This window comes from Prionailurus bengalensis, chromosome A3 (assembly GCF_016509475.1).
Source record: "Prionailurus bengalensis isolate Pbe53 chromosome A3, Fcat_Pben_1.1_paternal_pri, whole genome shotgun sequence".
NCBI classification, from domain to species: domain Eukaryota; kingdom Metazoa; phylum Chordata; class Mammalia; order Carnivora; family Felidae; genus Prionailurus; species Prionailurus bengalensis.
The window spans coordinates 29,398,963-29,426,869 of record NC_057354.1 but is presented as its reverse complement, the minus strand read 5'-3'; the positions used below and the strand labels follow the sequence as shown (position 1 = coordinate 29,426,869).

At 44.8% G+C, this 27,907-nt stretch overlaps 1 protein-coding gene across 1 annotated transcript in view; it reads right to left on the bottom strand.

Annotated features, from left to right (window-relative positions):
• TMC2 (transmembrane channel like 2) overlaps positions 1 to 27,907 on the bottom strand; it is a 69,166-nt gene that overhangs the window by 16,174 nt on the left and 25,085 nt on the right. The window contains exons 5-15 of the mRNA XM_043553311.1: positions 25,720 to 25,810; positions 22,180 to 22,261; positions 21,709 to 21,815; positions 19,431 to 19,529; positions 14,710 to 14,852; positions 13,249 to 13,396; positions 10,598 to 10,786; positions 7,530 to 7,709; positions 5,907 to 6,056; positions 3,298 to 3,426; positions 217 to 284 (exon numbers count right to left, since the gene is read on the bottom strand). Of these exons, the coding sequence (XP_043409246.1) occupies positions 217 to 284; positions 3,298 to 3,426; positions 5,907 to 6,056; positions 7,530 to 7,709; positions 10,598 to 10,786; positions 13,249 to 13,396; positions 14,710 to 14,852; positions 19,431 to 19,529; positions 21,709 to 21,815; positions 22,180 to 22,261; positions 25,720 to 25,810 (1,386 nt within the window). The remainder of the gene's footprint in view (positions 1 to 216; positions 285 to 3,297; positions 3,427 to 5,906; positions 6,057 to 7,529; positions 7,710 to 10,597; positions 10,787 to 13,248; positions 13,397 to 14,709; positions 14,853 to 19,430; positions 19,530 to 21,708; positions 21,816 to 22,179; positions 22,262 to 25,719; positions 25,811 to 27,907) is intronic.

The window sequence follows — 27,907 nt, the reverse complement described above, 5'->3', positions numbered from 1 at the left end:
CTCCCCTCCCCACTCTATGGTAGCACATGGGTTGGCCAGACACTGCCCTGGTTCTCATCCCATCCTGCCCTCTATTTGTCATCTCAAAAGAGGCAGTTCAGAGAGGTCTGAAGATTTGTCCAGCCTCTCCCCAGCTAGCTGGGGGGCAAAGCCTGGGATGCCACTTTTCTGACTCCCCCGATGAGGTGGTCCCCAGATAGAAAATGCAGAGCTCACCAGATCATTCCTTGATTGAAGATCAAACCGAGTACATTTCCGCTGATATCGAACTCAGCGTAAGAGGGCTGCAGGGGGAGGCAGACAGAGAGAAAGGAATCCGTTAGGCATCAGCCAGCCTCTATTACCAGCCAACTGGCTAAGCCAAGGCCGCTCTATCCCAAAGGGCCTGCTCTGGTGACTGAAGAAACTTGGGTTTCACGGCTCTGTTTCTTTAACACGTTTTACACGTTTCAAGAGAAGATTTGAAGCTGTCAAAGTTGAAATTTTTTCCAATGACTTTTTCGACAAAAAAAGTGAGAATTTTTACCTTTTAGGGATTGCAGGCCAACAGTGTGTTCTTGGGAGGGCACTAGCCCCTAGGAGAACGTTTTATCAATGCTCTAATCAGAGATGGACCTTGAAATTATAGCCGAGGCATAAATCGAATAAATAACCAAATGTGAGTAATCAGATGAGGAGTCAAATAAAACCATCATTTTGAAAGCAAACAGGCAGGGGCACCTGGGTGGCTCAGTCGGTTAGGCGACCGGCTCCTGCTTAGGTCATGATCTCACACTTGTGAGTTCAAGCCCTGTGTCGGGCTGACAGCTCAGAGCCTGGAGCCTGCTTCAGATTCTGAGTCTCCCTCTCTCTCTGCCCCTCCCCTACTCGCACTCTGTCTCTCTCAAACATAAATAAACATCATAAACATTTTCTTAAAGCAAACAAGCAAACAAAATAACTAAACCACTCTTTCAATTCTCTTTTCTCCTTTTCACCTTCCTCTAGTCTCAGAGCAGTTCATGGAAAGGAAAGAGCTCAGCCAGATTCCTATTTTCAGCCTGAATCTGATTTTGAGTTTCGGAGATCCGTCAACTATGTGAAAGAACGCAAAGCGTTTGAGCACTAGGGAGTTGGGCCTCCTTATGCAGCATGCTTAAACCGACTTCTCCATTTGTCCTTCGGGGAATGGAGGTCAAAGGTGACGGGGGGGGGTGGGGAGGAGGAAGAAGTCAAGAGAGAGAGAGAAAGGAAGGTCAGGCATGGATCAAGGGAGGAAACATACGTATTCCAGATACGGGAGGGTTAAATCTTAGAAATTTGAAATTTAACGTTTAAAAATATTTTTAAAAACTTCTCATCTGCTGGGTTTTGTGTCCTGGTTAGAAAATTTTTCCTCACCCCAGGGCGCCTGGGTGGCTCAGTCAGTTGAGCATCCAACTGTTGATTTTGGCTCAGGTCATGATCTCATGGTTCGTGAGATCGAGCCCCATGTCAGGCTCTGCACTGACAGAGCACAGCCTGCTTGGAATTCTCTCTTTGCCCCTCCCCCCCCTCATAAACAAAATAGATTAAAAATGAATATTAAAATTTTTTTCCTTGGGGCGCCTGGGTGGCTCAGTCCGTTAAGCGGCCGACTTCAGCTCAGGTCATGATCTTGCGTTTCACGAGTTTGAGCCCCACATCGGGCTCTGTGCTGACAGCTCGGAGCCTGGAGCCTGTTTCAGATTCTGTGTCTCTTTTTCTCTGACCCTCCCCCATTCATGCTCTGTCTCTCTCTGTCTCAAAAATAAATAAATGTTAAAAAAATTAAAAGAAATAAATAAAGATTGAAAAAAAATTTTTTTTTAATTTTTTTTAACGTTTTTATTTATTTTTGAGACAGGGAGAGACAGAGCATGAACAGGGGAGGGTCAGAGAGAGGGAGACACAGAATCTGAAACAGGCTGCAGGCTCTGAGCTGTCAGCACAGAGCCCGACGTGGGGCTCGAACTCATGGACCGTGAGATCGTGACCTGAGCCGAAGTCGGCCGCTTAACCGACTGAGCCACCCAGGCGCCCCGAAAAATTTTTTAAATAAAAAAATAAAGATGGCATTCTCTTTGAGCATAAAGTTGATTACTCTTGTTCTCAGATGAAATTATGAAGTTTTCCTTGCTATGAGGAGGAGTTGAAGAGGCTTGTGTAACATTGTGGTTGGTGACTAAAAGAAAAAAAAAATATGACACAAACCTGTACTGGAGCCCTTACCTAGGCCAGGCCAATTCTTTTTTTTTAATTTTTTTTTCAACGTTTATTTATTTTTGGGACAGAGAGAGACAGAGCATGAACAGGGGAGGGGCAGAGAGAGAGGGAGACACAGAATCGGAAACAGGCTCCAGGCTCTGAGCCATCAGCCCAGAGCCCGATGCGGGGCTCGAACCCACGGACCGCGAGATCGTGACCTGGCTGAAGTCGGACGCCTAACCGACTGCGCCACCCAGGCGCCCCGAGGCCAGGCCAATTCTATTGCAGGCCAGGATGAAAACGACTCAGGTAAACAAGATATGGGGCTCAGTTCAGGGAAAGTGCCCCCCACCCCAACACCAGTGACTACAGGGTCAGTGAGTGATGCGTTGTGAGAGAGCCACACACAGGATGGATGAGGTCAGAGATTCTGCCATATCGCAGAAGGCCACCCAGAGGGGAAATGACCCACATTTAGAACGAGCAGTTTCCTAGGCAGGTGGGGAAGAGGAGTATTCCAGGTGGAGGGAATGAATCCAAAGAGGTTTCTCAGAGCATAATCCAGAAGACTGCACCAATGGCGACTGTGTTCTTTGGGTGTTCCAAGACTTTCTGAAACAGTCATGTCCACATCTGCCCTCTCCCACCCCGAGATTTCACAGAGTCTCAAAAATTACGAGCTACCTTGTCCCCTCATCCACTTCCATTACCGTTCCCATCGCTTGCTCAGTGCGGACTTCAAAGGCTAGTGTTCTTTGCCTTCTCGAGTGAGAGGCGATGCCACTGTGGCATTTCTTTACTACCGTCTGCTCAGCACTGAAGCATGGGCTCCACTTTTCCCCAGACCAAATGCCCCCATTTCCCGGATAGGAAGGCTGCATTGTTAATTACATGGGGGCATGGGGGAAGTGGAGTTTCCTCTGAGAAGGCAAATATGACACTTAAAGGACATACACATGGGATACGTCAATACTTCCCAGAGCAGAGATTGGCATCGATTATCTAAATAAATGCCTAGGAATGCATCTGGCTATATCAGACAGGATGGCTGAGATGCCTTCTTGCGGAAATGTCCCTGAAACGGTGACCTACAAACCCAGCCTCCAGGTCCCAGCACCAGCAGTAGTTCATGAACCGGACGAAGCAAGCTCGCACGAAGTCCCCCAGCAGGATGGTGATGTAGGTTACCAGCATGTCAGACACCGTCAGCCTCATGAATTCCTGCAAGGCGGAACACAGGAAAAGGGCCTGGTTAAGGTCAAACCTTGCCGATCCCTTCCAGTGGACTGCAGCCATGCAAAGTCTTCCTCACCCACCTGAAGCTTCTCTGCGACCTTCTGGTTCTTGGGGACAGAGAGGTAGTGCAGAAAAAGGCCCCTCGGCTTGGGAAAATGTTTATTTTTAGGTCCTAGCTCTACAAGTTACCAATTGCATTGCTTTGGAATAATCTCGGGGCCTCTCGAAGCTGATAATGCTATCAGCCTTGCAGGGTTATTGGGAAGCTTAGTGATTATGCATGTGAATTGCCCGGCACCTTGGCAAGGCCCAGTATATGGTAGTTATCAGCACTGTTGCACAGAGAGAGGATCTGAAGTCTCCCTCCTTGCTCCCCCCACCTCCTCTGACGTGCAGCTGCCCCCAGCTAAGACTGAATCTGACCACTTGCCCTCGGGACAACAGCCAGCATTCTTCATCTCCTGCTCATTGGATGTTTTGCTTGCTATATGGAGATAATAATGCAGATTTTACACGAGGCACACAATGGAAGAGCCAAAAGCAAAGCTTTTCTCTGCTTTATAGGGTGAATATAATTTATTAATTTAAAAAAGTGGAAAAGATCCACCAGGCATTATCACAATTTTTAAGACGTCTTGGAGTTCCTATGGGGCACAGGGTCTGCTTTATTCATTGTTTGCATCCTCCAAGATGATTAATAAATGCTGGATGAACGGCTGATGAGTTTTCGGTAGTATTCCTCAATAATAATTCAAGTTAATGCTCCTAAGTAAAAGACAAATCAACGTGTATCAGGTCTCCACGTCTGGGCAAGGTGATGCTCTGGGGCCTGGGGTGGAGGCGGTGGAGGGTACAGGTGAGCAGTATTTAACAGCTCACACTTGTCATTGCTACAGGTTCAGAAAGAGACAAGCTTTAATCAGTGTTTGGAACGGTGATGGGCATCCAAGCAGGAAATGAGACATTCTATCGCAGAATACTCCAAAGGAACCATGTAGGTAATAAACTCTCTTCGGCCTTCTAAGGAGGGTGGGTTTCATTGACTTGAGGACGCCTTCTTTGTTACACACGTGAGGGCTTTAGAAATGCATGAGCTAGGGGGGCGCCTGGGTGGCGCAGTCGGTTAAGCGTCCGACTTCAGCCAGGTCACGATCTCGTGGTCCGTGAGTTCGAGCCCCGCGTCGGGCTCTGGGCTGATGGCTCAGAGCCTGGAACCTGTTTCCGATTCTGTGTCTCCCTCTCTCTCTGCCCCTCCCCCGTTCATGCTCTGTCTCTCTCTGTCCCAAAAATAAATAAACGTTGAAAAAAAAAATTAAAAAAAAAAAAAAGAAATGCATGAGCTAGGGAAGCTGGGTTGCTTTGTACAATAACGAAGAGGAGGATTTAAAGAGTATGGGGGAATCTGGACTGGAGGAGACAAGAAATGGTGAGTCTGAGCCCTCCATGGAGGGAAGGCTCGGGGGGCAGGAGGGAGAAAAGGCCCCCCAGGGCCACATGGGAAGGACACTGTGCAGCAGGAAAACATCTGCTCGTGGATTCGTAGGCAGTGTTTGATGGACTGAGTGATGTAATCCCCTCCTTCATTGTACTTTGCCATCCTCAGTTAAAAACACTGTTGTCACGGGGCGCCTGGGTGGCGCAGTCGGTTAAGTGTCCGACTTCAGCCAGGTCACGATCTCGCGGTCCGTGGGTTCGAGCCCCGCGTCGGGCTCTGGGCTGATGGCTCAGAGCCTGGAGCCTGTTTCCGATTCTGTGTCTCCCTCTCTCTCGGCCCCTCCCCCGTTCATGCTCTGTCTCTCTCTGTCCCAAAAATAAATAAACGTTGAAAAAAAAAATTTAAAAACACTGTTGTCTGATGCGGGTGGATGTGAGTGGGTTCTTCAGGGAGCCCACGAAGAAGTGATAAACTCTGCGTCTCAGCGGGGTGGCGTCCGAATAGAAATCCTGTGCAAAAGTTGAGGAAAAGAGGGCCGCTGATCCCTGTGTTGCCTGCAAATACTTTAAGTGTCTGCCCAGGAAGACGAAAGACATTAGCCTTTGAAGTCCACACGGTGCGACCCACAGGAACAGTGGTGACAGTGGTTAGGAGAAAGGGTAGTTATTAATTGTTGAGACTAATCCAAACCATTAATTCTCTTTACAATAATGCACAGAGGCATATGCACACACGAATCCTGCATTCAATTTTTAGGAGTATTTATTCATTATTTCCGGGTGGAGAAGCCTCAGGCTTTCAGTGAAATCTGCAGTAAAACTCTAAATGAATACAAGTGGCATTAGACTGCTGAACAGAGCATTCAGAGAAATATGTGGGATGCTGAAAAAAAAGGGAGAAGAGAAAAGGTGAAACTTTCCGAAGAAATACTGGCTTGACATTTTGGTGGCTTAAAAATAGAAACATCAAGGAAGAAATAACAAAGAACTGAGAACAGGGATCACTTTTTCAGGGAAGCATAATTACTCACAATGCCCACAGCTGTCTCCCAGCAAGAACCCCGGGGCACATCTGCAGGGTGCAGGGGTGGCCGGGGGACACTCTCATTCCAACCCGAGGAGTTGTAATAGTTAAACAGAGTCCAGTGAGTGAGGTTCTTTATTTTCTCTTCATTAGAAAGCTAAAATGGAAGATGGAGATGTGGATTGGAAGGAGCCAAGGGTGGTCCAACTGTTTCCATGGGAACAACAATTAAAGCAGAATATGCCACTACCCTGCCACCTGGCCTCTGTCCTACCCCACAACAGTCTTTATAAGAATACCTTCCCAGCCTTTCAGTCTGTACAGGAGAGGGGGGCATTTGGCTGAAGTCCTTGGGTCTTTCCTACGAAGATATCTTTTCTAAGTTATTATCCATCCATCCACCCATCCATCCATCCATCCATCCATCCATCTATCCAGTCGTTCATTCTTCTTTTGAGAATAATTTCTTTGAGAGTCTATTCTGGGCATGCAAGGCAGGGTCCTCAGAAAGTTCACAGTCTAGTAGGTGACAGAGATGAACAGTCAATTATAGAACAGAGCGATAAGAGCTATGGGAAATATCCTCTGGGGACCAAGGAAATCCACGTCAGACCCTGGGGGCCACAGAGAATCTCCTGGAGGCAGTGACATCTGAGACAAAACCTTGGGGAGGATTAGTCAACTAGTCAAAGAAGGGGAGAAGGGTGGAGAGACAGGCAAGAGAAATTTTTGTCCTGGGGAAGAAATGTGAGGTTCAGGAGAAGAGAGCAGTTCACTGGGGTAGGAGGAAAGCCAGAAATGAAGGTGGAGGGGTAGACAAAGGACAGATACAATTACTTCCAGGCTTAGAACCTTCCAATAGCTTTCTGATAACCTCAGGTAAAAATTCATGCAGCCCAATAATGAGGAGGAAGTGGTGGGGAAGAGGACCATCATCATTTGACCCTTCCCTTAGGTTCATTTTCCCCTTCTTCCCTCCGTTCCTTTCTTAGCCATCCTGCAGTTCCTTGTTTGGACCAGCCATTCCCTCTGTTTTTTCCAGTGTCTTGTAAGACTCTCAGGTTGGGCAGGGGAAATCTGGAGTCCCTCCTATGCACTGCCATGCTGCCTGGGCTTGCCCCCATCGAAGCACATGCCACAGCATGCTGTAATGAACGAGTCTGTCTCCCACCCTAGATGTGAATACCCTTGGAACAGCACCGTGTCTTGCTGTCTGCTGTACCTTCAGGGCCTGACATAGTGGGTGCTCCATAACCGTCAGGTGAGCAGTGATGAAAGGTTGGGTCAATCATGCCATATCATCTCAATGGACACTTACTTGGCTGGTAAACATTTATGGCAGCTACGATACAACATAGGAGAGGCTGCAGATAAAATATTAAGGGGACCAAATGACATGTATATGATGTAAAAAAGACAACTGAGGAAAAAACCGTAAAGACCTGCAGCGCAATGTTAACAATGGTTGTCTTTGGGTCATAGGATGCTAGGGATATTTTTTTCTTCATTTTCATTTCCTCAACTTTCCAAAGTTTCTTCACTTAATAGGAATTGCTCATAAGGAAATTATTACAGTGGGAAAAGGAAATTTGGTGGGCACCAGGGATTAGGGGGAGTTGGTGGTCTTTACCTTGAGGTGAACATCATCCATCAGGGCCAGGAGAAATGTGTAGAGGTTCCCCAGGAAGAGTGCAAAGATGCGTCCGAGCTGCCACTTCAGTCCAATGCGTGGGTGGTAATTCTCCAGGGCAGCGATGGTTTCAAACAAAGGGGGACAAAACATACCAAGCAGGGACATCACAATTTCTACCTGAGAAAATCAGGAAAGCCTGGATGACTTGTGCCATTAATATCACTTGTTTGGCCACCATCTCTGCACTCCCTAGGGCCATGAATCCCCGGCTCCTTCTTGCCCCCTCCTCTGCCTCTGGAGATGCCCTCTGGTCTCCACAACTTGCTGTGTGGCCTTGGCTAAGGGACCAACACACCCTGAGCAGTCACTGTATGTCCCACACATCATACCTGCTCTGTGACTGGTTGCTCTCATGATGTTGCCATTAGTCTTGATAGAAATAACAAACTTTCTTTGAGAAATAAATGAATTAACATATGGAACAGTGTTTTGTGTTCTGTAAAAGTCATGAGCTGGGCAAGAGTCACTGTGGTAGCTCTTATCTCAGGATCATGGAAGATAGGCAGCTCAAATCACAGGAGGGAACTAATAGCAGGGAGATGTGGTTAACGGTATCGCATTTCAGGGTGCTGGGGTGGCTCAGTCGGTTAATGGTCTGACTCTTGATTTCAGCTCAGGTCATGATCTCACGGTTCGTGAGATTGAGCCCTATGTCGGGCTCTGTGCTGACAGTGCAGAGCCTGCTTGGGATTCTCTCTCTCTCTCTCTCTCTCTGCCCCTTCTTCATCTCTTCTCTCTCTCTCTCTCTCTCTCTCAAAAATAAATAAACTTGGGGCGCCTGGGTGGCGCAGTCGGTTAAGCGTCCGACTTCAGCCAGGTCACGATCTCACGGTCTGTGAGTTCGAGCCCCGCGTCAGGCTCTGGGCTGATGGCTCGGAGCCTGGAGCCTGTTTCCGATTCTGTGTCTCCCTCTCTCTCTGCCCCTCCCCCGTTCATGCTCTGTCTCTCTCTGTCCCAGAAATAAATAAAAACGTTGAAAAAAAATTAAAAAAAAATAAATAAACTTAACAAAAAATTTTAAAAATAGAGTATGCCATTTGGAGTTAGCTCTCTGGGATTGAGCCCCAGCTCTATCATTTGCTGGCTTTGTAATTCAGGAAAAGTTACATAATTCCTTCAGAGATAGGAGCTCAGGCTCCTTGTTTCTTCACATATAAAGTGGGAAAGACAGTTCTTGTTGTGAGAGTCAGAATAGATGATGGATGTAAGTCTACTAGCCCAGAGCCTGGTAAGCATTAAATTTTGGCTCCAATTTTGGGAGAATCCTACTCGTGTAACTGAATCTGACCACAGTAGAACATTCTTTCTGAAATTAAAACTGCTCATCTAGTGGAGAGTAAATCCTTAAACTGCTGACCAAGGTACAGGTGGGTCAACTCTTCTGGGCTGGTTCTGACTCCCTCACATTCTGTCACACTGACTGTTGGCTTGGTTTCTCATCATCTTCATACCTTCACACTGGCTCATGCAGTGCTTCCCACCTGGAAAGCCATCACTGCACCTCTTCCACTGCTACCTTTCTTCACATGTTTCTTTAATGCACAGCTTAATTCCTGCCTTTGCCACAAACTCCCTCTGTCTCTCCAGCTCACATTGGCCTCTCCACCTGCCACACATCTGTAACCCAAAACATCTTATTTGATCACTATTCCAGCCTATTTCTGTTCGTACTTTGGTTTATTCTTGTCAAATCTGCTTCCTAAGGAAACTACAAAATCCACTTAAGGGCAGAATCCATGTCAAGCATCTTTTGTATCCCCCTCACAGCTTAGTGACCTGATGTTTTAGATAGGTTCATTGTAAATAGCATGTAGTTTTTAAAAAATTCAATCCAATTATCATTGCCTTTAAACTGTAGTTGTAATCCATTTACATTTATTGTAATCACTGATAGATTTAGATTTAAATCTGTCTGATTTTGTGCTTTACATTTGTCCTATAAGTTCCATATTTCTTTTTTTATCCTTTCTTGCTTTGTGGGAGGAAATAGATTCTTTTTATTTAATTTATGTAGCTCATGATTCTGTGGGTCAGTATTTTGTTCTTTGGGCTTAGGTAGGTGGTTCTTTTGCTGGCCTCACCTGGCTTCATTCGTGTATGTGTGGTCAGCTGATGGTTGATGGCTTCATTCATATGTCTGGTCATTGGCTGGCTATAATGTAGAATGATGAGATAAATGGGTCCTGTATCTCTCATCATTCAATAGGCTAGTCTGGAACTATTCACATGGTGGAGGTCTCGGGGTTTCCAAGAGAGCAAGTTCTAATACACAAGCCCTTTTCAAGTCTGCTTATATCATGGGTGTTACTGTCTCACTGGCTAAAGGAGCTTACATGGCCAAGCCTAGTTGGATTCAAGGGATGGGGAAACAGATTCCACCTCTTCATGAGAGGAGTTAGAAAAATCATATTGCAAACAAATATAGGAATACAATAAGGGGAAGAATTTGTAGCCATTTTTGCTAGCTACTAAGATGCTAGATTGCCAAAAGAGATTTACGGATTTAATATAATTACAATGAAACTTCAATGCATCCTATTGTGGATCTTGTTGGGAGGGAACTCAGTCTACCCGATATCAATACGTACTATAAAGCCATAGTTTATCAGTGTGTGTTTAGTGCAGGAACAGGTAAATAAACCAATGGAATAGATTAGAGATCCCAGAATCACACCCACACATTAACAGATACTTGATTTTTGATGCATGGCACTGTAGAGCTGTGAAGAAAGGATCACCTTTTTAATAATTGGTGCTAAGACAACTGACTATTCAGTTGACTGACATGCTAATTATAATGCAGCTTTATCAACCTACAAAAGCCTTATAAGAGGTGACTCTTGGTTCAAAGGTTCATGCTACCTGACTAGAAAGGGATGTAATTTCACTCTTTAAAAGATGTCCCATAATCCAGATTTTCAATTAATTCAGCAGAATGGCATAGGAATGAATATAATTTCTGTGTTTGCCCTCAATCTTCACTTCCACAGAGATGTCCTCTTTACCTCATTTCTTTCATACCAGCTGACATTCTGCATTTTGGAGAATTCCTGCGATCGCTTCACCACAAAATAAATGAGGTATCCACTTCCACACAAACAGCAGATGATGAGAAAGTTGGCCAGGACCCGGAGAAATCTTGTCAGATGGATATTTTCTTCTTTGTTACTCTCTTGTTCATCCACTATCGATTCCTTAATGTGTGGAAAGGAGATGTGACTAATTACAGGCCAGGAACCAACAGGAACCATTGTTGTTGGGTTCCTGAGATGACTATTTACTATATTTTCATAAATGAAATACTACAAAGGAGGTGGTGCAGAGCACTGTGGCCCTATGGAGAATAATTTTCTTTAAGACGATATAGCTTATTGTTATTGCTATTTTGGAACATGTGATAACAAAAGCTTAGATTTATTGAATACTTACTATATGCCAGACGTGGTACTAAACCCTTGCTTTGCATTATCTCTCCTAATCCCCAAAACAAACCAATGGAGTAGTTTCTATTATTACCCATATCTCAGATACTAAGGCCCGGAAAGATTTCAGCAACTGTCTGACTGGGATTGTTTTAAAACTATAGATTAAATAGATTACAATGAAATGTTAAGAATATTGAGTCTTCTAATCCAGGGGCCAGCAAACATTTTCTAGTAAGAGCCATATAGTATATAGCTTGGGCTCTGCAAATCATATGGTCTCTCTCACAACTCCATGAAAACAACCTTTGACAATATGGCAATAAATAGGCATGGCTTTGTTTTAATAAAATCTTATTTACAAAAATAGGCAGGAGGCTGGATTTTCCCCTGGGCCATAATTTGCTGATCCCTGTTCTAATCTATGAACATGGTATATCTATTTATTTAGAGTTTCTTAGTTTCTTTCAGAAATGTCATATTTTTTGGTGTAGCCATCTTGTATATTTGTTGTCGTTAACTATGTTCCTAAGAATTTTATGTAATTCATGTAATTTTATTGTAAATGGGATTAAACATTTTTTTCTAATTGTTTGCTGTTAGTATATAAAAATACAATAGATTTTTTTTTTATTATAAACTTTGCATCCTGCATCTGTAATTCTCTATGAAGACACAAGATGGCAGTATATGGCAGACCAAAGATGATAAATGAGGCCTCCCAGTTTCCAAAGTACCTGGAAGGAGACTTTTCCACTCAATAAACAGTTACTATATTCAGGTTCAGATTTAACTAATTTATCAACCCGTTCATATACCTCAGCTCATGCTGTTGGCACGTGTGTCCTGTTATGTAAGGGTTTATCCCTGGTTTTAATAGACTCAGAGAAGCAGCTTTCACCTTCCCAGATGTTTAAAGTGCTTCATAGGCATTGACCTTCTCTGTCTTTCTCAGATAGGCCTGGAGGAAGAGGCAGAGCCCTCACTGATCCCTTTCCTGCCCTTGGATGCTCTGTCAATGGGCCCCTGGTGCTGGGAGAAGGAGAAGGGAGGAGAACCCAGGCAGCTCCCTGAGCTCCCCACTGCCAAGCTGTCAGGACTATGGGCTCATGAAACCCATGTAGTGAGCTGCTGAGCCCAAGCTCTGCCCCTGGTGGGTGTCCCTGCCGTCTGTCTGCATTGCAGCAGCCCTCTTCGGCCAGGAAGGGCAAGGAGAGAGGGGAGGGAAGAAGACAAGCACACTGATGTCGTGCATCTGACCTTTGGCAGGTCGTGAGGGAAGAAAGTCTGGTCGCATGGGGGAAATATTGAACTATCAATAGCTCTGAATGGTTTTTTACAGTCATGGAGGAAAAAATAAGATGCACAGTGCTTTGGCATACCAGTTTCTGCCTTCATTCATTTGCTTACCCTTAGGTCTGCTTCAATTTTTTTAAATAAATAGAGATGTATAGGCCACCTCACATATCTTTTGTGACAAATCAATGAGATAATTAAATATGGAGTTGAACATTTAAAAAAAATTTTTTTTAACGTTTATTCACCTTTGAGAGACAGAGAGAGACAGAGCACAAGCGTGGAGGGGGCAGAGAGAGAGGGAGACATAGAATCCGAAGCAGGCTCCAGGCTCCGAGCCGTCAGCACAGAGCCCGACGCGGGGCTCGAACCCACGAACCGCGAGATCATGACCTGAGCCGAAGTCGGACGCTCAACCGACTGAGCCACCCAGGCGCCCCTGGAGTTGCACATTTAATTGACTCCCACAACCAGCATTCGCTACTCTTTCTAGGTTTCCTAATCTCTCAGAGAGCTTTCAAAGACTCCATTGCCAGGAATTCCCCAGCCCCTGACCAATGACTCCAGAATCTCTGGGGGTTTGGGTCCAAAAGATTTTTAAAGCTGCTGAGGTGACTCCATCGTGCATAAAAGGTTGAGAACTGCAGCCCCACTTGAGTCCTTCTACTCCCTCTGGCAGAAAACAGTTCCACGAAGAAACAGGCAGGACCAGGTCTCAGCATCCATGGGTCTCCACCATATTAAAAAACAGATGGTGGGTATCAGTCCTGAGCATCCTTTCTGGAAGGCTTGAGAGCTAGGCCCACACTTCTGGTAGAGCTCTTACCACAAATTACTTGGGGGATCTTCTCTACCATGCCCCAGCTGGGTGAAGTCCCCTAATGACCAGCGGGACCCGAAGCTCCCCCCAGGAAGTAGGAACTACTCTAGGCACCTACCTTGAAGCTGGTGGTGATGGAGGCATACTTGTTGTCGGCTGTCTCTGAATTCCCGATCAGGTAATCCCAGCTGGTGAACATCTTGAAGCTGAAGGTGAAGTTAGCGCTCTCCCCCTCGCTTGCGCTGCCCTGGGTATTGCTGGCCATCCTGTAGGGTGCACACCACTGCTGTTATGACTGCCCAGGGAACCTTGGCCTCAGCGGGTCTGGGGCACAGATGGCAGACATCCAATGGGGAGGAGAGAGCCAACACGATTTGAATTGGGCTAACGATAGCCAGGACAGGTCGCGCCTCTCCGTCTCATGTGCTGGCTTTCGGGATTTGCTACTCCAAGGGCTTAGTTAGCTTTCTGGTTCATCGGGGAAACATTCCATATCTCTGTACTTATCTGGGATAATAGCAGGGGGGAAATGTAACAACACGAGGGCCAAGCTTATCTCCTTGCTTTTCTTTGTTGCCTGATGGAGCTGGCCGGACGGCTGCCTATCACCTGGTGGTTACTGTCACGTCCAGGGCAGGCCCTGGCGGACGGCAGCGTTTTCCCCCGAGATGATGTGATAGAAAGCCATGCTGGGCCCGCACACTGCCCTTTCAGAGGTCCTATCCAGGCTCCCAGAGTGCCCCACTCTTCTGCAGACGCAGCTACTCGTACGCTTCTGGGAGGAGTGACCTCTTACGGCCTTGCTGAAGGGTGGGTGGGCCCTGGTAGTCAGGTTTGTGCAGGAGACGGTGTCCCCCACCCTGCACCAGCCTGTGCTGATTGGGGTCCCCTGGCTTCGAAGAAGGCAATTCACGGGCCAAGGTTTTTCTTCAGAGAATATAAATGAAGAGGCACCGACGAATTAAAAGGCCATTTCTGACCACAGAGACAGGTGGAGTTGGGGCTAGAGAGGACACCATCGTTAACCCATCGTTAATCGCACCATATACGTTCCTTTGCGCTGTTTTGTCGATAAGTGAGGGGCTCAGTGCTGACATGCAAGCTAGAGCTACAGAGGAGCAGGAGAGTTTTTTTTGTTTTTTTTTTTTTTTGAAGAAGCTGAGCTCCAGGGAAAGCAAAAACAGACCTCAAAGACTTCTCTGGTCTTACCTTATCAGGTACTTGCTCCCTCTCAAGCCACACTGGCCTTTTGACAGGTTTTGGAACTCATTAGGATATCTGCTGCCTCAGGCCCTTTGCACATGCTCTTCCTTTGCATACAATGCTGTCCCCCAGACTCTCAGTGCGATTGGCAGTTCTCAGCATCATGTAAAGATGCTTCTATCCCATTTCCCCAAACTTCCCCTATTACCCTGTTTATGCCTTTTATACTACATACGACAATGCATATCTGCATTTTTTGTTTCCTTATTTTCTCTCTAAATTCCCACAGGAAGGTAAGCAGGCACAGAGTGGCCATAGGAGCAGGATGTTTGTGTGAAGGAAATGAAAAGCCTGTGAAAGACACGGTCATACTTACGATCTAATGACAATCATCAGGCTATAGCCGAACACGCTGACCCCCACCATAAAGTAAGCCATGGGCAACCTGTACCTCAGCCACCCGATAGTCCTCTGGTTGTTGTAGTAGCCGTAGAAGAGAGCAGAATACTTGATGTAGCCCTGCGGGACAGCAGATCAAACGCTCCGGGTTTGTAAGCTTCGTGCATATAGTCACCAGACACTTTCATTCTACTGGGAATGTCTTTCTCAGGGGGTTAATGGGAGTCTGAGAGGAGAAAGGAAGAATTGTGGGTACCTTACTTCCCCCAGTGCTCCCGAGTCTATCCATGTCTCCATGTCTCTCCTTTGTTCTCTTTATTCTCCATTATACAGAATGCTTACAGATACAGGACGAGGAGGAGAGCGTTGCTAACATACCGGATAAAATTGGGGATAAGGGGATGTGTGTGTGTGTGTGTGTGTGTGTGTGTGCGTGCACATGTGCACGCACACAGGCACGTAGAGCTCCAAATTCTTTCCCCCCACAATGCCAGGGTCTTGATTTAACACTCTGGAAGCAGGTGGGAGTCTGTGAGCTTTCTCAGTGCAAAACTTACAGAGAAAACTATACATTATAAGACTCACAGTCGAATCTGAGCCTCAAGTCTTTTTTTCATTTCTATTTAGGATTTTTGCTTTTTTTTTCAAGCTTATTTATTTATAAAGTGTATTTATTTATTTTGAGAGAGAGAGAGACAGAGAGAAAAAGAGAGAGAGAGCGAGTGTAAGTGGGGGAGCGGAAGAGAGAGAGGGAGAAAGGAAATCCCAAGCAGGCTCTGTGCTGTCAGCACAGAGCCCAACGTGGGGCTTGAACTCACGAACCGTGAGATCGTGACCTGAGCCAAACTCGAAAGTCAGACGCCTACCCGACTGAGCCACGCAGGAGCCCCTTTATTTTAATTTTATTTTTTTAGAGAGAAAGAGAGAGCGTGCACAAGCAGAGGAGAGGGGCAGGAAAGAGAGAGAGAATCTCAAGCAGGCTCCACACTCAGCATGGAGCCCAACATGGGGCTCGATCCCACGACCCTGGGATCATGACCTCAGCCGAAATCAAGAGCGGGACGCTCGACTGACTGACCCATCGAGGCACCCCTGAACTTCAAGTTTTGGTTTGGTTTTCAGATATAATTTGGTTTTAGGTATAATCAGTACACTTTTTATTTGTAACAGAAGCTTAGAATTTTGGCCCTTCTTTGACATCTTTGCTGAATGTAAAGCGGGGGGTTATTCTGGCCTCACATAGATATGTAGCTGGAAAGGGGAAACAAATCGTAACAGTCTTTCATATACCTAAGGTTGTTTCTTCTTTAAAAATTTTTTTTAATGTGTATTTATTTTTGAGAGAGGGAGAGAGAGAGAGTGCAAACAGGCGAGGGGACGAGAGAGAAGGAGACACAGAATCCCAAGCAGGCTCCAGGCTCCGAGCCGTCAGCACAGAGCCTGACACGGGGTTCGAACCCACGAACTGTGAGATCGTGACCTGAGCCGAAGTCGGATGCTCCACCGACTGAGCCCGGGGCCCCTGGGTTGTTTCTTTGATATGATACGTAAGCTCAATAAACGGTCATCTTAAATGTTAGTTGTCATGTGGAATCCGAATCACGTAATTGACTTTTCATACCTTGTTATATTAAAATCCATCGCACTCCCCAAAATACCGAGTAATTAAAAAGAGAAAAATACTAACTTTATGGCAGAGAATTCTGGCAGACACGACTTTAACCAACTGGTCACTGTTAACATCACCACTAATAACACACATCAGCATAATGTAACCCCGATCTGACCCCCGGAGAAGGGCATATTATCTCTGTGGTAGGCTTCCCAGTGATGTATAACCTCACTACAATCGTGAGAGAACAGATACCCAGATTGAGGGACCTTCTCCGAAACCACTGTCCAGTACTCTTCAAAAGTACCAAGGTCACTGAACGACAGAGAATTGTCATGGATTTGGAGGAGACTAAGGAGACATGACAAATACAGTATGAGATTTTGAATTGGGTCCTGGAATAGAAAAAGAATATTAGTGGAAAAATTGGTGAAATCCAAATAAATATCACACTTCAGTTACTATTCTACCAAGATTAATTTCTTAGTTTTGATCATGTAAGATGGTGTCATAAAGTGAAGTTGGGTGGGGGGTACATGGGAACTCTGTACTATTTACGCAGCTCTTCTGTAAGCTTCAAATTGTCCCAAGATTTAAAAAAATTATCTCGAGGGGCGCCTGGGTGGCACAGTCGGTTAAGTGTTCGACTTCAGCCAGGTCACGATCTCGCGGTCCGTGAGTTCGAGCCCCGCGTCGGGCTCTGGGCTGATGGCTCAGAGCCTGGAGCCTGTTTCCGATTCTGTGTCTCCCTCTCTCTCTGCCCCTCCCCCGTTCATGCTCTGTCTCTCTCTGTCCCAAAAATAAAATAAACGTTAAAAAAAAAATTAATAAAAAATTATCTCGAGATGTAAAGTTTTTAAAGCTTAATTGTTCCATCCTGTACTATCTTTTACCCACACGTAATTCTGTAACATCATGTATTTGGTCACAGGGAACATAATGGTTCCGTATGTTATAAAAATCTGCCAAATGTTGACATACTTCTTACACCGTATTTAAAAAGTCACCTTTGGGGGCGCCTGGGTGGCGCAGTCGGTTAAGCGTCTGACTTCAGCCAGGTCACGATCTCGCGGTCCGTGAGTTCGAGCCCCACGTCAGGCTCTGGGCTGATGGCTCAGAGCCTGGAGCCTGTTTCCGATTCTGTGTCTCCCTCTCTCTCTGCCCCTCCCCCGTTCATGCTCTGTCTCTCTCTGTCCCAAAAATAAATAAACGTTGAAAAAAAAAATTAAAAATAAAATAAAATAAAATAAAAAGTCACCTTTGTTAATATCTTCGTTGATCTCATCAGAAAAGGATTTAATCACTGAGAAACGGACACTGTCGCTTCGTGGTGATGGATAGAAGTTCTCCAAAACTTTAATTCTGGCCTGAGACATTTTAGGGGCACCTGGACTGGCTCAGTGGGTGGAGCATGTGACTCTTGATCTTGGGGTTGTGACTCTGAGCCCCATACTGGGGGTAGAGATTACTTTTTTAAACAGCACGTTACAAAAAATAGAAAAAGAAAATTTGCCCATTGGGAGCAACAGCGACAACAAAACAGAGGATTACTGTTGAGTAAATTCAGTTTGTTTTAAGCACATAGGATATTCCATAGGAGTCCTTGAGTGAAATAAAGAACAACGGAGGGGCGCCTGGGGGGCTCAGTCTGTTAAGCGTCTGAGCGTCTGACTTTGGCTCAGGTCATCTCGCCATTTGTGAATTTCAGCCCTGCCACTGGGCTCTGCGCTCACAGCACGGAGCCTGTTTCCAGATCTGTCTCCTTCTTCCTGCCCCTCCCATGCGTGCATGCAATCTCTCTCTCTCTCTCTCTCTCTCTCTCTCTCTCTCTCAAAATATAAATAAATAAATGAAAGAAAAAAAGAATAAAGGAAATCCTTAGTGGTAATACACAGTAGTAGTTGTATATAATACTTAGTTGTGTAGTATTATTTGAAACACACTTATTCCAAAATCTTAGAAAAATACTCCAACTCACTTCCACGCATACCTGAGAAGTCTCGAACCTGCCTAGGAGTGTGAAGGATAACAGCAGCAATGACCTGTTGCCTGAACCATCACAGCCGGGCCTCTCAGCCTCAGGAACTCCTTGGAGCTACAGACCAAGCCCTCCAGAGGCACGGAGGTGAGTGGATTCAGAAAGGAGGGAAGGGCGTTTCAGGCAGTGTCCTGAGCCGAAGCAGGGAGGCAATGATATGTGATGGGTTCAGGGATCTCTCCCAAACTTGACAAATACAGGAACATAAGGTGTGAGGGCTGAGATAGAAATGGAGCTGGAGAGGGAGGGAGTGGCCAGATGGTGAACGGTTCTTTCGTAAACCTGATTCAGAACATTGGCTTTTATTCCATTTGGAAACGATGGAATAGATGAATATCCAAGGTAGCCAAGTGACAGGGCCAGGTTTGCCTTTCAGAAAGATCATGCTGGCAGCAGAGGGAATGGAGATTTTAGGAGCCAAGTCAAAGCAAGGAGCAGAGGTAGAAGATTCGGACATGGTCCTGGTACGGTGGGGACATTATTGGAAGAAGAGGCGAGAGGGATGGGGCAAAGGGGACGGAGTCAAGATGGGTTTAGGAGAAAGGCTCAGATTTAGTGGTTGGTTGTGGGGCGTGGTGGTGGGGAAGAGGGAGAAGTGTAGGATGACTTTCAGGTTTCACACCAGTGTTCGGATGGATGGTGGTTCCAATAAAGGAGATGGAAAAAAGCGATGTGGGTTTGGCTGGACAGGCACTGAATTTCAGGAGCAGGTAGGACATTCAGTTGAGGATGCCATGTGAAGCTTGGGAACGGCTGAACTGGCGCGAGCCCTGGAGTCTTAATGTGGGTGTGGGGAGAGAAAACTTCCCTGTAAGATCATTTAGATGGATCTGGCAGAGAGAGGGGGGCAGTGTGTGGCTGGAGAAAGGACCCACGGAGGGGACTTAGGAGGACATGATTGGCTAGCTCATTTTGCATAGTGGGGGCTCCCATTTGAGTAAAGCACTGGTTTTCCAGGGATTCAATGCAATATTTCACACATACCCATGCAATCTTTTAGGCCTCACAATCACAGAATAGAAGCGCATTGGCTTGTTAGTGATGGTACCTCAAAGTCCCAAAGGACCGAAAAATCCATGGCTTTTTCTTCCTCAGCCCGAGGCACTGTCTTTCTGGGAATACTTCCATAGGGCACGCCCATTAGTACCTTGTGAAGGGACAGGACGACACGATGACGTGTGGAGAAAATACAAACACATGGAGACATTCATACCCGGCGTGCAATATTTCCCTTCTTAGAGCAGGACATACCCATTTTCTCCTTTAGATGACATTAATCACTTCTCTGGTTTTAGACCTATCATGTACTCGTTGTAGAAAATGTGAAAAAGTGCAGGAGAGCATTAAAAAAATTCCCTATCACCTCCACATTCCGAAGATCATGACGGTTAGATATGCGTATGTTTCCTCGTAGTTGTTTCTGAGTTATATATATATTATGTAAATATATAATTATATAAATTTATATTAGATAAATATATAAAATAGAGAATTATATACATTTATATTATATATAATTATATGCATTTATATTATATAAACATAATATATAAGTATATACATTTATATTATATATAATTATATAAATTCATATTACATATATAATTATATACATTTATATTATATATAATTATATACATTTATATTATATATAATTATATACATTTATATTATACATAATTATATACATTTATATTATACATAATTATATACATTTATATTATATAAACATAATATATAAGTATAAAATTTTATATTATACATATAATCATATAAGTTTATATTACATATATAATTATATACATTTATATTATATATAATTGTATACATTTTTATTATATATACTTGTATACATTTATATTATATAAATATATAGTTATATAAATTCATATATAAATATGAATATCAAATACATATATAAACATATATATAATAAAATATATATTAGTGTGGTTATTTAGCATAATATTGTTTTATTGTTTTATGACCAATTCTTTTTTTTTTAAATTTTTTTAATGTTTATTTATTTGTGTGAGAGAGACAGAGTGTGAGTGGGGGAGGGGCAGAGAGAGAGGGAGACACAGAATCCGAAGCAGGCTCCAGGCTCTGAGTTGTCAGCACAGAGCCCGACGTGGGGCTCGAACTCACAAACTGCGAGATCATGACCTGAGCCGAAGTCGGATGCTTATCGACTGAGCCACCCAGGCGCCCCGTTTTATGACCAATTCTATACGGCAGGTAGTATGTCTCAAAATAAAATGGCTTCAAAATATCTAACCACATGTATCTACCATAAACTTACTTAACAAATTACCTTTTGTTGGGCATTAGAAATATTGCTAGTTCTTTGCATGTATCTAGTTCTGTTATCAATACTCTAATATATACGCCTGTGTTTGCATCCTTAATTCTAAAAAAATCAGAATTGTATGAACTTTACATATTGATTTAGGAAGAATTGACTTTTTTTTACGGTATTAAGTTTCCCTTCCAAGAATAAGTCATCCTGTTTATTCACTCATATATTGGTCCTGTAATGCTTGATGGTATTCCTCACAGAAATCATCTAATTTGTTAAATTTCCCTTGGGAAAGATTCCAGGCTCACATTGGAGACCTGGGATCTCATTCACTGCAAACTTACTGTGTGACTTTACATAACTTGCTTATTCCTTTTTTGTTTCTCAATTACTCATCAGTAGGTAAGGATGTACTTACATCTGTGATAAGGGTATAGTGGGAGAACAGTGAGGAGTGCTATTTAAATGTGAGGGTTTTGTTTTTAAAGTTTATTTCATTCTTTATTTTGAGAGAGAGGGAGCATGAGTGGGGGAGGGGCAGAGAGAGAGAAAGAGAGAATTTCAAGCAGACTCCTCACTGTCAGCACAGAGCCTGGCGTGGGACTTGAACCCACAAACTGTGAGATCATGACCTGAGCTGAAATCAAGAGTCAGACGCTCAACTGAATGAGCCACCCAGGCGCCTCGTGAGGGTTCATTTTTGTTTGTTTGTTTTGTAATAAATTACGATAGAATGCATTCCATCTCTTTTTTTTTTCCAGAGTAAAACAAAAACTTACTAAGATATTAATTCTCTACTGATCTTAAAGTAAAACAAAAGATAGAAAAGTGTGGGGTCCACTTCTTAATTTAGGAACAGAAGTATTTGGTTCCGTGCTTTGTCCCGAACTATCTGGGCAATTGATGGGAGTGTAGAATTTAAAATGAACGACTGGTTCTTTGTAAAACAGAAGAGTATTTGATTAAAGAGGGTGGTGTCATGATAAGCCTCAACGCTATCTGAAGATATAGAAAGCCCTTGTCTTACCTCTGGGATTATAACTAAGCCAAAAATTAAGCCAAAAAGGACGAGGTTAACTCCATACATCCATCGGAGAAAGATGAAATACGATGCCACTGAGGAACCAAAGTGACCTGGGGAGAGAAAAGACGGTAGGATTTAAGCATCACCGAAGGAGGACGTTAGCACTACCAAGCGCTTTGTGTGGGTGACGGATTCAGTTTTCACATCAGCTGTGGAACGTGATGTTCTCATCTCCATTTTCTTTTTCCAGATAAGTGACCTGAGGCTCTGTGGGATTAACCACTCTACCTAAACTCCCACAGTCAGACAGTGAAGAAACACAGTTTAAATCTTGGTCTGACTAGTTCCAAGCCCATTCTGTTTTCCAGTACAACAGAACCTACGGAAGAATCCGATCAGTTGGTCACGAACGCAACCCAAGCCCTTGGAAAACTCTAGCACACCAGCTACAAATGCTGACACCAAAATACTCACTTTCAATGTCCTTGATCTTCATTTCCCAGGGTATACACTGAGTCTTGAAATTATCAAAGTCTCTCTTAAACTTGACCCACTTCTGAAATTAAACAGGCAACACACTCAGTTCATTACCATCCCGCCTTGGGGCCTGGGGGGGGACACACTGATGCTGACACATCACCACCAAAATCAGGAGCAGAGGGTAAGAGAAGCCAGGACAACATAAAGTCTTGTGTTGGTCTGTGGCGCCGATAAAATGTCAAGTTTGGACCGTGTATATGTGAATTTAGGAATTCTGTATAGGACGTCTGGTTTGGGGGATCAAATTGGGTTAGCAGCCTCTGACACAACTTTTTTTAAAATCTTAAAACAAAAATTGAAGGGCAAAAAGAAGTCTCGTAGCTCTCAAACCCACATTTAGCGGACACTCAGGTGTCTAAATCTGATAGGAATTGTCCCTCCAACGCGGTGCTGGTGAAATGAGTAAGCCCCCTCAAACCATGGCTTCCATTCTTCTCCTGGTGAAACAACAGCCCGTTTCTTTGTTTTTGTGGGGTTTTTTTGTTTTTTTGCTGAAAGGAGTTAGAAAGGCATTTTGCTTCTCTCCGTGGTCTGTTTCCAGGTCCAACACTCAGAGTTCGTACCAGTCAGGAACTTGAGTGGCTGTCTGGCTGCCGGTTGGGTGAAAATTGGTTAGCTCTCAAGGGGCTGCTCTCCAACAACCCCACTCCCTGGCAACGAATCCATTTGGAATTGAACAACAACAACAGAAACAACAACTCACAGAAAACAGAGGACAAGGAGGTAGGAGGGAGAAGACCCTAAGGTCAGCTTCCATTATGATAAAGGTCTCCTAAGAACATGTTCCTGAAGGAAATGAGGTTTCCCATGTAAATTCACTAAGGGATCAAAAGGGAAGTTTATCAGGCGAGTTTCTAGATCTGTAGGCTTTGACCGTAACCCGATGGGATGACTGCTATTTAAGGAAGGAAACCGTGTGTGGAAGAGGGTGGTGGTCACAGATGCAACAGAGAAGACGAGCCGAGGGCAAAACCTGGTTGAGAACAATGGCAGAGATATCCCTAAGACCAGAAGGGGAATAGCAGACTGTGGACATTGGGCACTTCAGTCCCATGGCTTTATCTGCCTTCCCTAGCTCTGATTCCACGCTCAAAATTCATCTTTGGCTTGGGGTGCCCGGGTGGCTCAGCTGGTTAAGTGTCTGACTTCAGCTCAGGTCATGATCTCGAGAGCCTGCTTTGAATCCTCTGTCTCCCTCTCTCTGTCCCTCTCCTGCCTCGAACTCTCTCTCTCTCAAACGTTAAAAAAAATTAATCTTTGGCTTATTTGGCTTTCTATGTAAGCCTGTCTCTAAGGAAAGCATTGCCCGTCACCTGGGCTGTGAGGATTTTGGTTTCGAAGGCAGCGTTTTGTCATTGCAAATCAATAACATGGAATTGGGATTATGGTTTAGCCACCCGTGTAAGTAACTCTACTATCAAAAATAAAAGGCACTGCTGATGCGGACTTCGCATTTCTAGTTCTGTCATCGGTTATTTCTCCTTGTAAATTAATAATCCACCAGCTGGTTTTACCTATCGGTCTCGGAAGCTTTATCAATAGGAGTCCTCCCTTGAGAGATCAATCCCCTGTCGGGGTGCTGATAAAATCAGTACAGAATGTAGGCTTGCAAGGCTGAGGCCAATAGGGGTAATGAACATGGCTCAGGGAGGCCCCTGGGGACGGCCTGCCAGTTAGTTGATCACTCGGCAACCAGCTGACAGCCCCTCAAGGCTGTGGGCATCTCGGCCTGAAAAGTGATGCCCTATAGGTGGGGCAGAGGCCGAGAAGGCCTTGGGGAAGCTCTGTAGTGAAGCTCTTATCCCTCATTGGTTTAGAGAATCAGAAAACTGGGATGGGACGCGGGCAGGAGAAGACCTCAGCTCCCTTTCTCAGAGCCAGGTGAGGCGGGAGCTGCTCTCCCAGGACTGGGCGATGAGATATGCTTGTCTCTGGCTGGCTACAGAAACAGGCTTTCTGATAGCGGGCAAATAAGACACAGGCAAGCTACCCATTCTGTCCGCGCATGAAATCCAGATCTGGATGACTAAAACAGCCAGTGAGGCCTGAAAAATAGTATCGCAGAACAAGGAAAAGGGGACACACCTCTTTGTAACTTTTGAAAAGCATTGCCTCTAGGCTCCATAACTAATTTTTGACAAACGAGCCTGCATTCACAACAGGATACAAGAAATGTGGTTTCTAAGTAAAGGATAACACTTTGAGTTTTAAAAAAGAATGTAAGGGAAGCATGGAAGGATTACAAGGTAACTAAAAGCCCAGTAATTGAAGGAGAAGAAACATTATAATAATATAATAAAGCCTATAATTGAAGCAGAAGAAAATGGGTTCAGTGATACTGAGAATAAACCTGAGACATTTCTGAGAATGCAAAGAGAGGAAGTAAAGAATTTAAAACAATGAGGGAAGGTAAACACAGAGGAGGGACAGCCATCCTTTTCCTAAGGAAGGAACTAGAACTATTTGCAGTGAAACATGATTAAACAGAATCATTTATCAAAGATATGCTCGAAGAGCACATTCCTCAGCTGGGGTGGGGGTGGCGGGGGGGGGGGAAGACCTAAGTGTGCAGTTATTAAGTGGTAAATAGTCTCTAGATCAAATTAATAAAATGACCCAAAGATAGTTATTGGGCAAGTAAAATTGAAAAAGGAGAAAAAACAGCTCAGGTCATGATCTCATCATTCGTGAGTTCAAGCCCTGCCTTGGGCTCCGTGCTAACCGTGTAGAACCTGCTTGGGATTCTCTCTCTCTCTCTCTCTCTCTCTGTCTGTCTCTCTCTCTGCCTCTCTTTCTGTCTGTCTGCCTTTTAAAACAAATCAATAAGCCTAAAAAAAATTTAAGAAAAAGGAGAAAAGAGAATATTAGGAATAAAAAGACTCCAACCCAACATACACAGAAAGTAGTTCCAAAAATTATGGGACCACCACCTGCAACTTTCTGGTAATACATACGAAGATCTTAATTAAATGATTGAGTTTTGGGAAGAATACGAAATATCAAAATGGCCCCAAGAAAAAGTTAAAACTCAAACACACCCATGAACAGGGAATACAGGAAAAAACGCTCAAGGTGTTGCATAAAAATAGATGATTTATCAAATGAACTGTCCTGATTTGGGGCTTGGAAAATAAGATCCCAGTGGTTTTAACCTCATCAATGATTTTATTTTATTTTATTTTATTTTATTTTAATTTTTTTTAACCTCATCAATTTTGTGAGCTTAGTTCTTCACTGGGGAGGAAATGAGTCTCAGATACACCGGAGCCCTCACAGATAAATGTAGAGAAATTGACAGGAAACAGTTGGTTTCCTTTCCCGGACAAATCAGTCAGTCGGCTGGACCTCGCACTGAGGATCGGTGGGGGGGGAGCCAGCCACAAATGCAGAGGCTGGGCAGGTGCCTGTGATGTCACCCAGGTTCAGAGGCTGAGCAAGCCCTTCCCCGGGGTTTGCTGCCTCTCTCTCACCCACCTTAGCCATCAGCATCCTGTAGGCGTAGAGTCGCTTGCCTTTCCCCTTTCCTAAGGCTCCTTCATACTTCTCCACAAATTCTTGGGCCTCTCTGGTTAGGAAAAAAAAAGGGGGGGTGAGGGGGGTAGAGGCAGAACTTTAATCCCAAACTGAAAGAAATCTGAACTATGAGAGTGTACATGTGGCTGGAAGCCTTATGTGTTTTTATACCCCTAGTTAGAATGTAAGCTCTGTGAAGGTAGGGCATTTGTCTGTTTCATTCACTGATGTTTCCCAAATGCTAAGAATGGTGCTTAGTACATGGTAGGCACCTGTGGGCAGAATTTTGGCTCCCATGACCTTTGCCCTCTGGTGGTAAACCCATGAATGTCGAAAGGGACTTTACCGATGTAATTAAGATTCCTGACTTAATTTAAAGATTTTTTTTTTTTTACATTTATTTATTTTTGAGAAACAGAGTGAGACAAAGCGTGAGCGGGGGAGGGACAGAGAGAGGAGATACAGAATCTGAAGCAGGCTCCAGGCTCTGAGCAAGCAGTCAGCACAGAGCCTGATGCGGGGCTCGAACCCATGAACTGTGAGATCATGACCTGAGCCGAAGCTGGAGGCTCAACCGGCTGAGCCACCCAGGCACCCCATGACTTAATTTAAAATAGGGAGATCCGGGGTGCCTGGGTCAGTTGAGCATCCGACCTCGGCTTGGGTCATGATTTCGCAGTCCATGGGTTTGAGCCTTGCGTCAGGCTCTGTGCTGACAGCTCAGAGCCTGGAGCCTGCTTCAGATTCTGTGTCTCCCTCTCTCCCTGTCCCTCCCCCCACTAGCACTCTGTCTCTGTCTCTCAAAAATAAAGAAACTTAAAAAAAATTAAATAAATAAAATAGGGAGATTATCCTGGATTCTCGGGAAGGGCCCAGAGTGACCACATGAGCCCTTACACACAGAAGAAGGCAGAAGAGTCCGACAGATGTGGCAGAAGGGGAAGTCAGAGGAATTAGAATAAATTCTTGACCCTCTGTTGCTGGGGCCCCTCAAGAGGACGCCACGTGGAAAGCAAGGGAAGGAATTGAATTCCGCAAAAACCAGAAGAGGACCTCTAGCCCCACATGGGCACCTCAGGCCTGCTACTACTTTGATTTCAGCCCAGTGAGACCTTGGGCAGAGAATCCAGCCATGCCACGCTGGACTTCTGGCCAGCAGCACTGTGAACAGGTAGATGAGCACGGTCTTAAACGGTTACTCTTGTGAAACTTGGGTTGCGGCAGCAAGAGAAACAAATATGGCAAAGCAGATGAAGGGGATTGAGAGGTAAAAGATGCCAGTTATAAAATAAGTAAATCACGGGGATATAAAGTGCAGCCTAGGGAATACAGTCAATAATATTGCAAGCGTGTTGTATGGTGACAGATGGTAGGCGGACTTAGCGCGGTGAGCATTGCCTAATGTATGTGAATGTCGAATCCCTCCGCTGAACACCTGAAACTAACAGAGCGTCGTATGTCACGCTTCAGCGAAGAAAAAGGAAACGAACACAGTGTTCACCAGACATTTGTGGACTGCCTGAATGTTGAATGAGTCAGACACCGATCAGTTGGTCAGAACCGACTCCTGCCTGAGACCCGACTGCTAAATATTCAGGAACTTGACCCGCGAGCTGTTAAACTGTTGGTAGCTTGAAATTGGCCACGGTGGGAGTCTTTAGACCACAGAAATCAGCAAAGGCTACAAATCAGGCCCCTTCTATCCCACCCCCCAGAGACCCAGTTTGCCAGCAGCCACCGGATTGACCTGCACAAGGGGGTGAGGAAGGAAGTCCATCTCAGGGGGGGCCGGAAGAATACCTACCCCACCCCCACAGCGCAGGCGTGGGCAGATGACAAGAGTCAAAGTCGCATTCTAACCTCAGGTCAATCCTGAAGCTGGTTTTTATTTTTTCCGATGTCTCAAATTAATGAGGCTGACTGTTTAGCTCCTGAGCCCAGGGTCAAAGCCTGGTCTGTGTGGGATTAAGTCTCTGTAATGGGATCAGCTCCTGTTGTCCCCTAGGCAGGACATGTCCAGTCAATGAGCTATCTGGAGCTACCAACATAGCCATGTCACAAAAAAATGTTTTCGTAAAATGTGTATTTCTTTTTTTTTTAATGTTTTATTTTATTTTTTGAGAGAGAGATTGAGAGAGAGAGAGAGAGA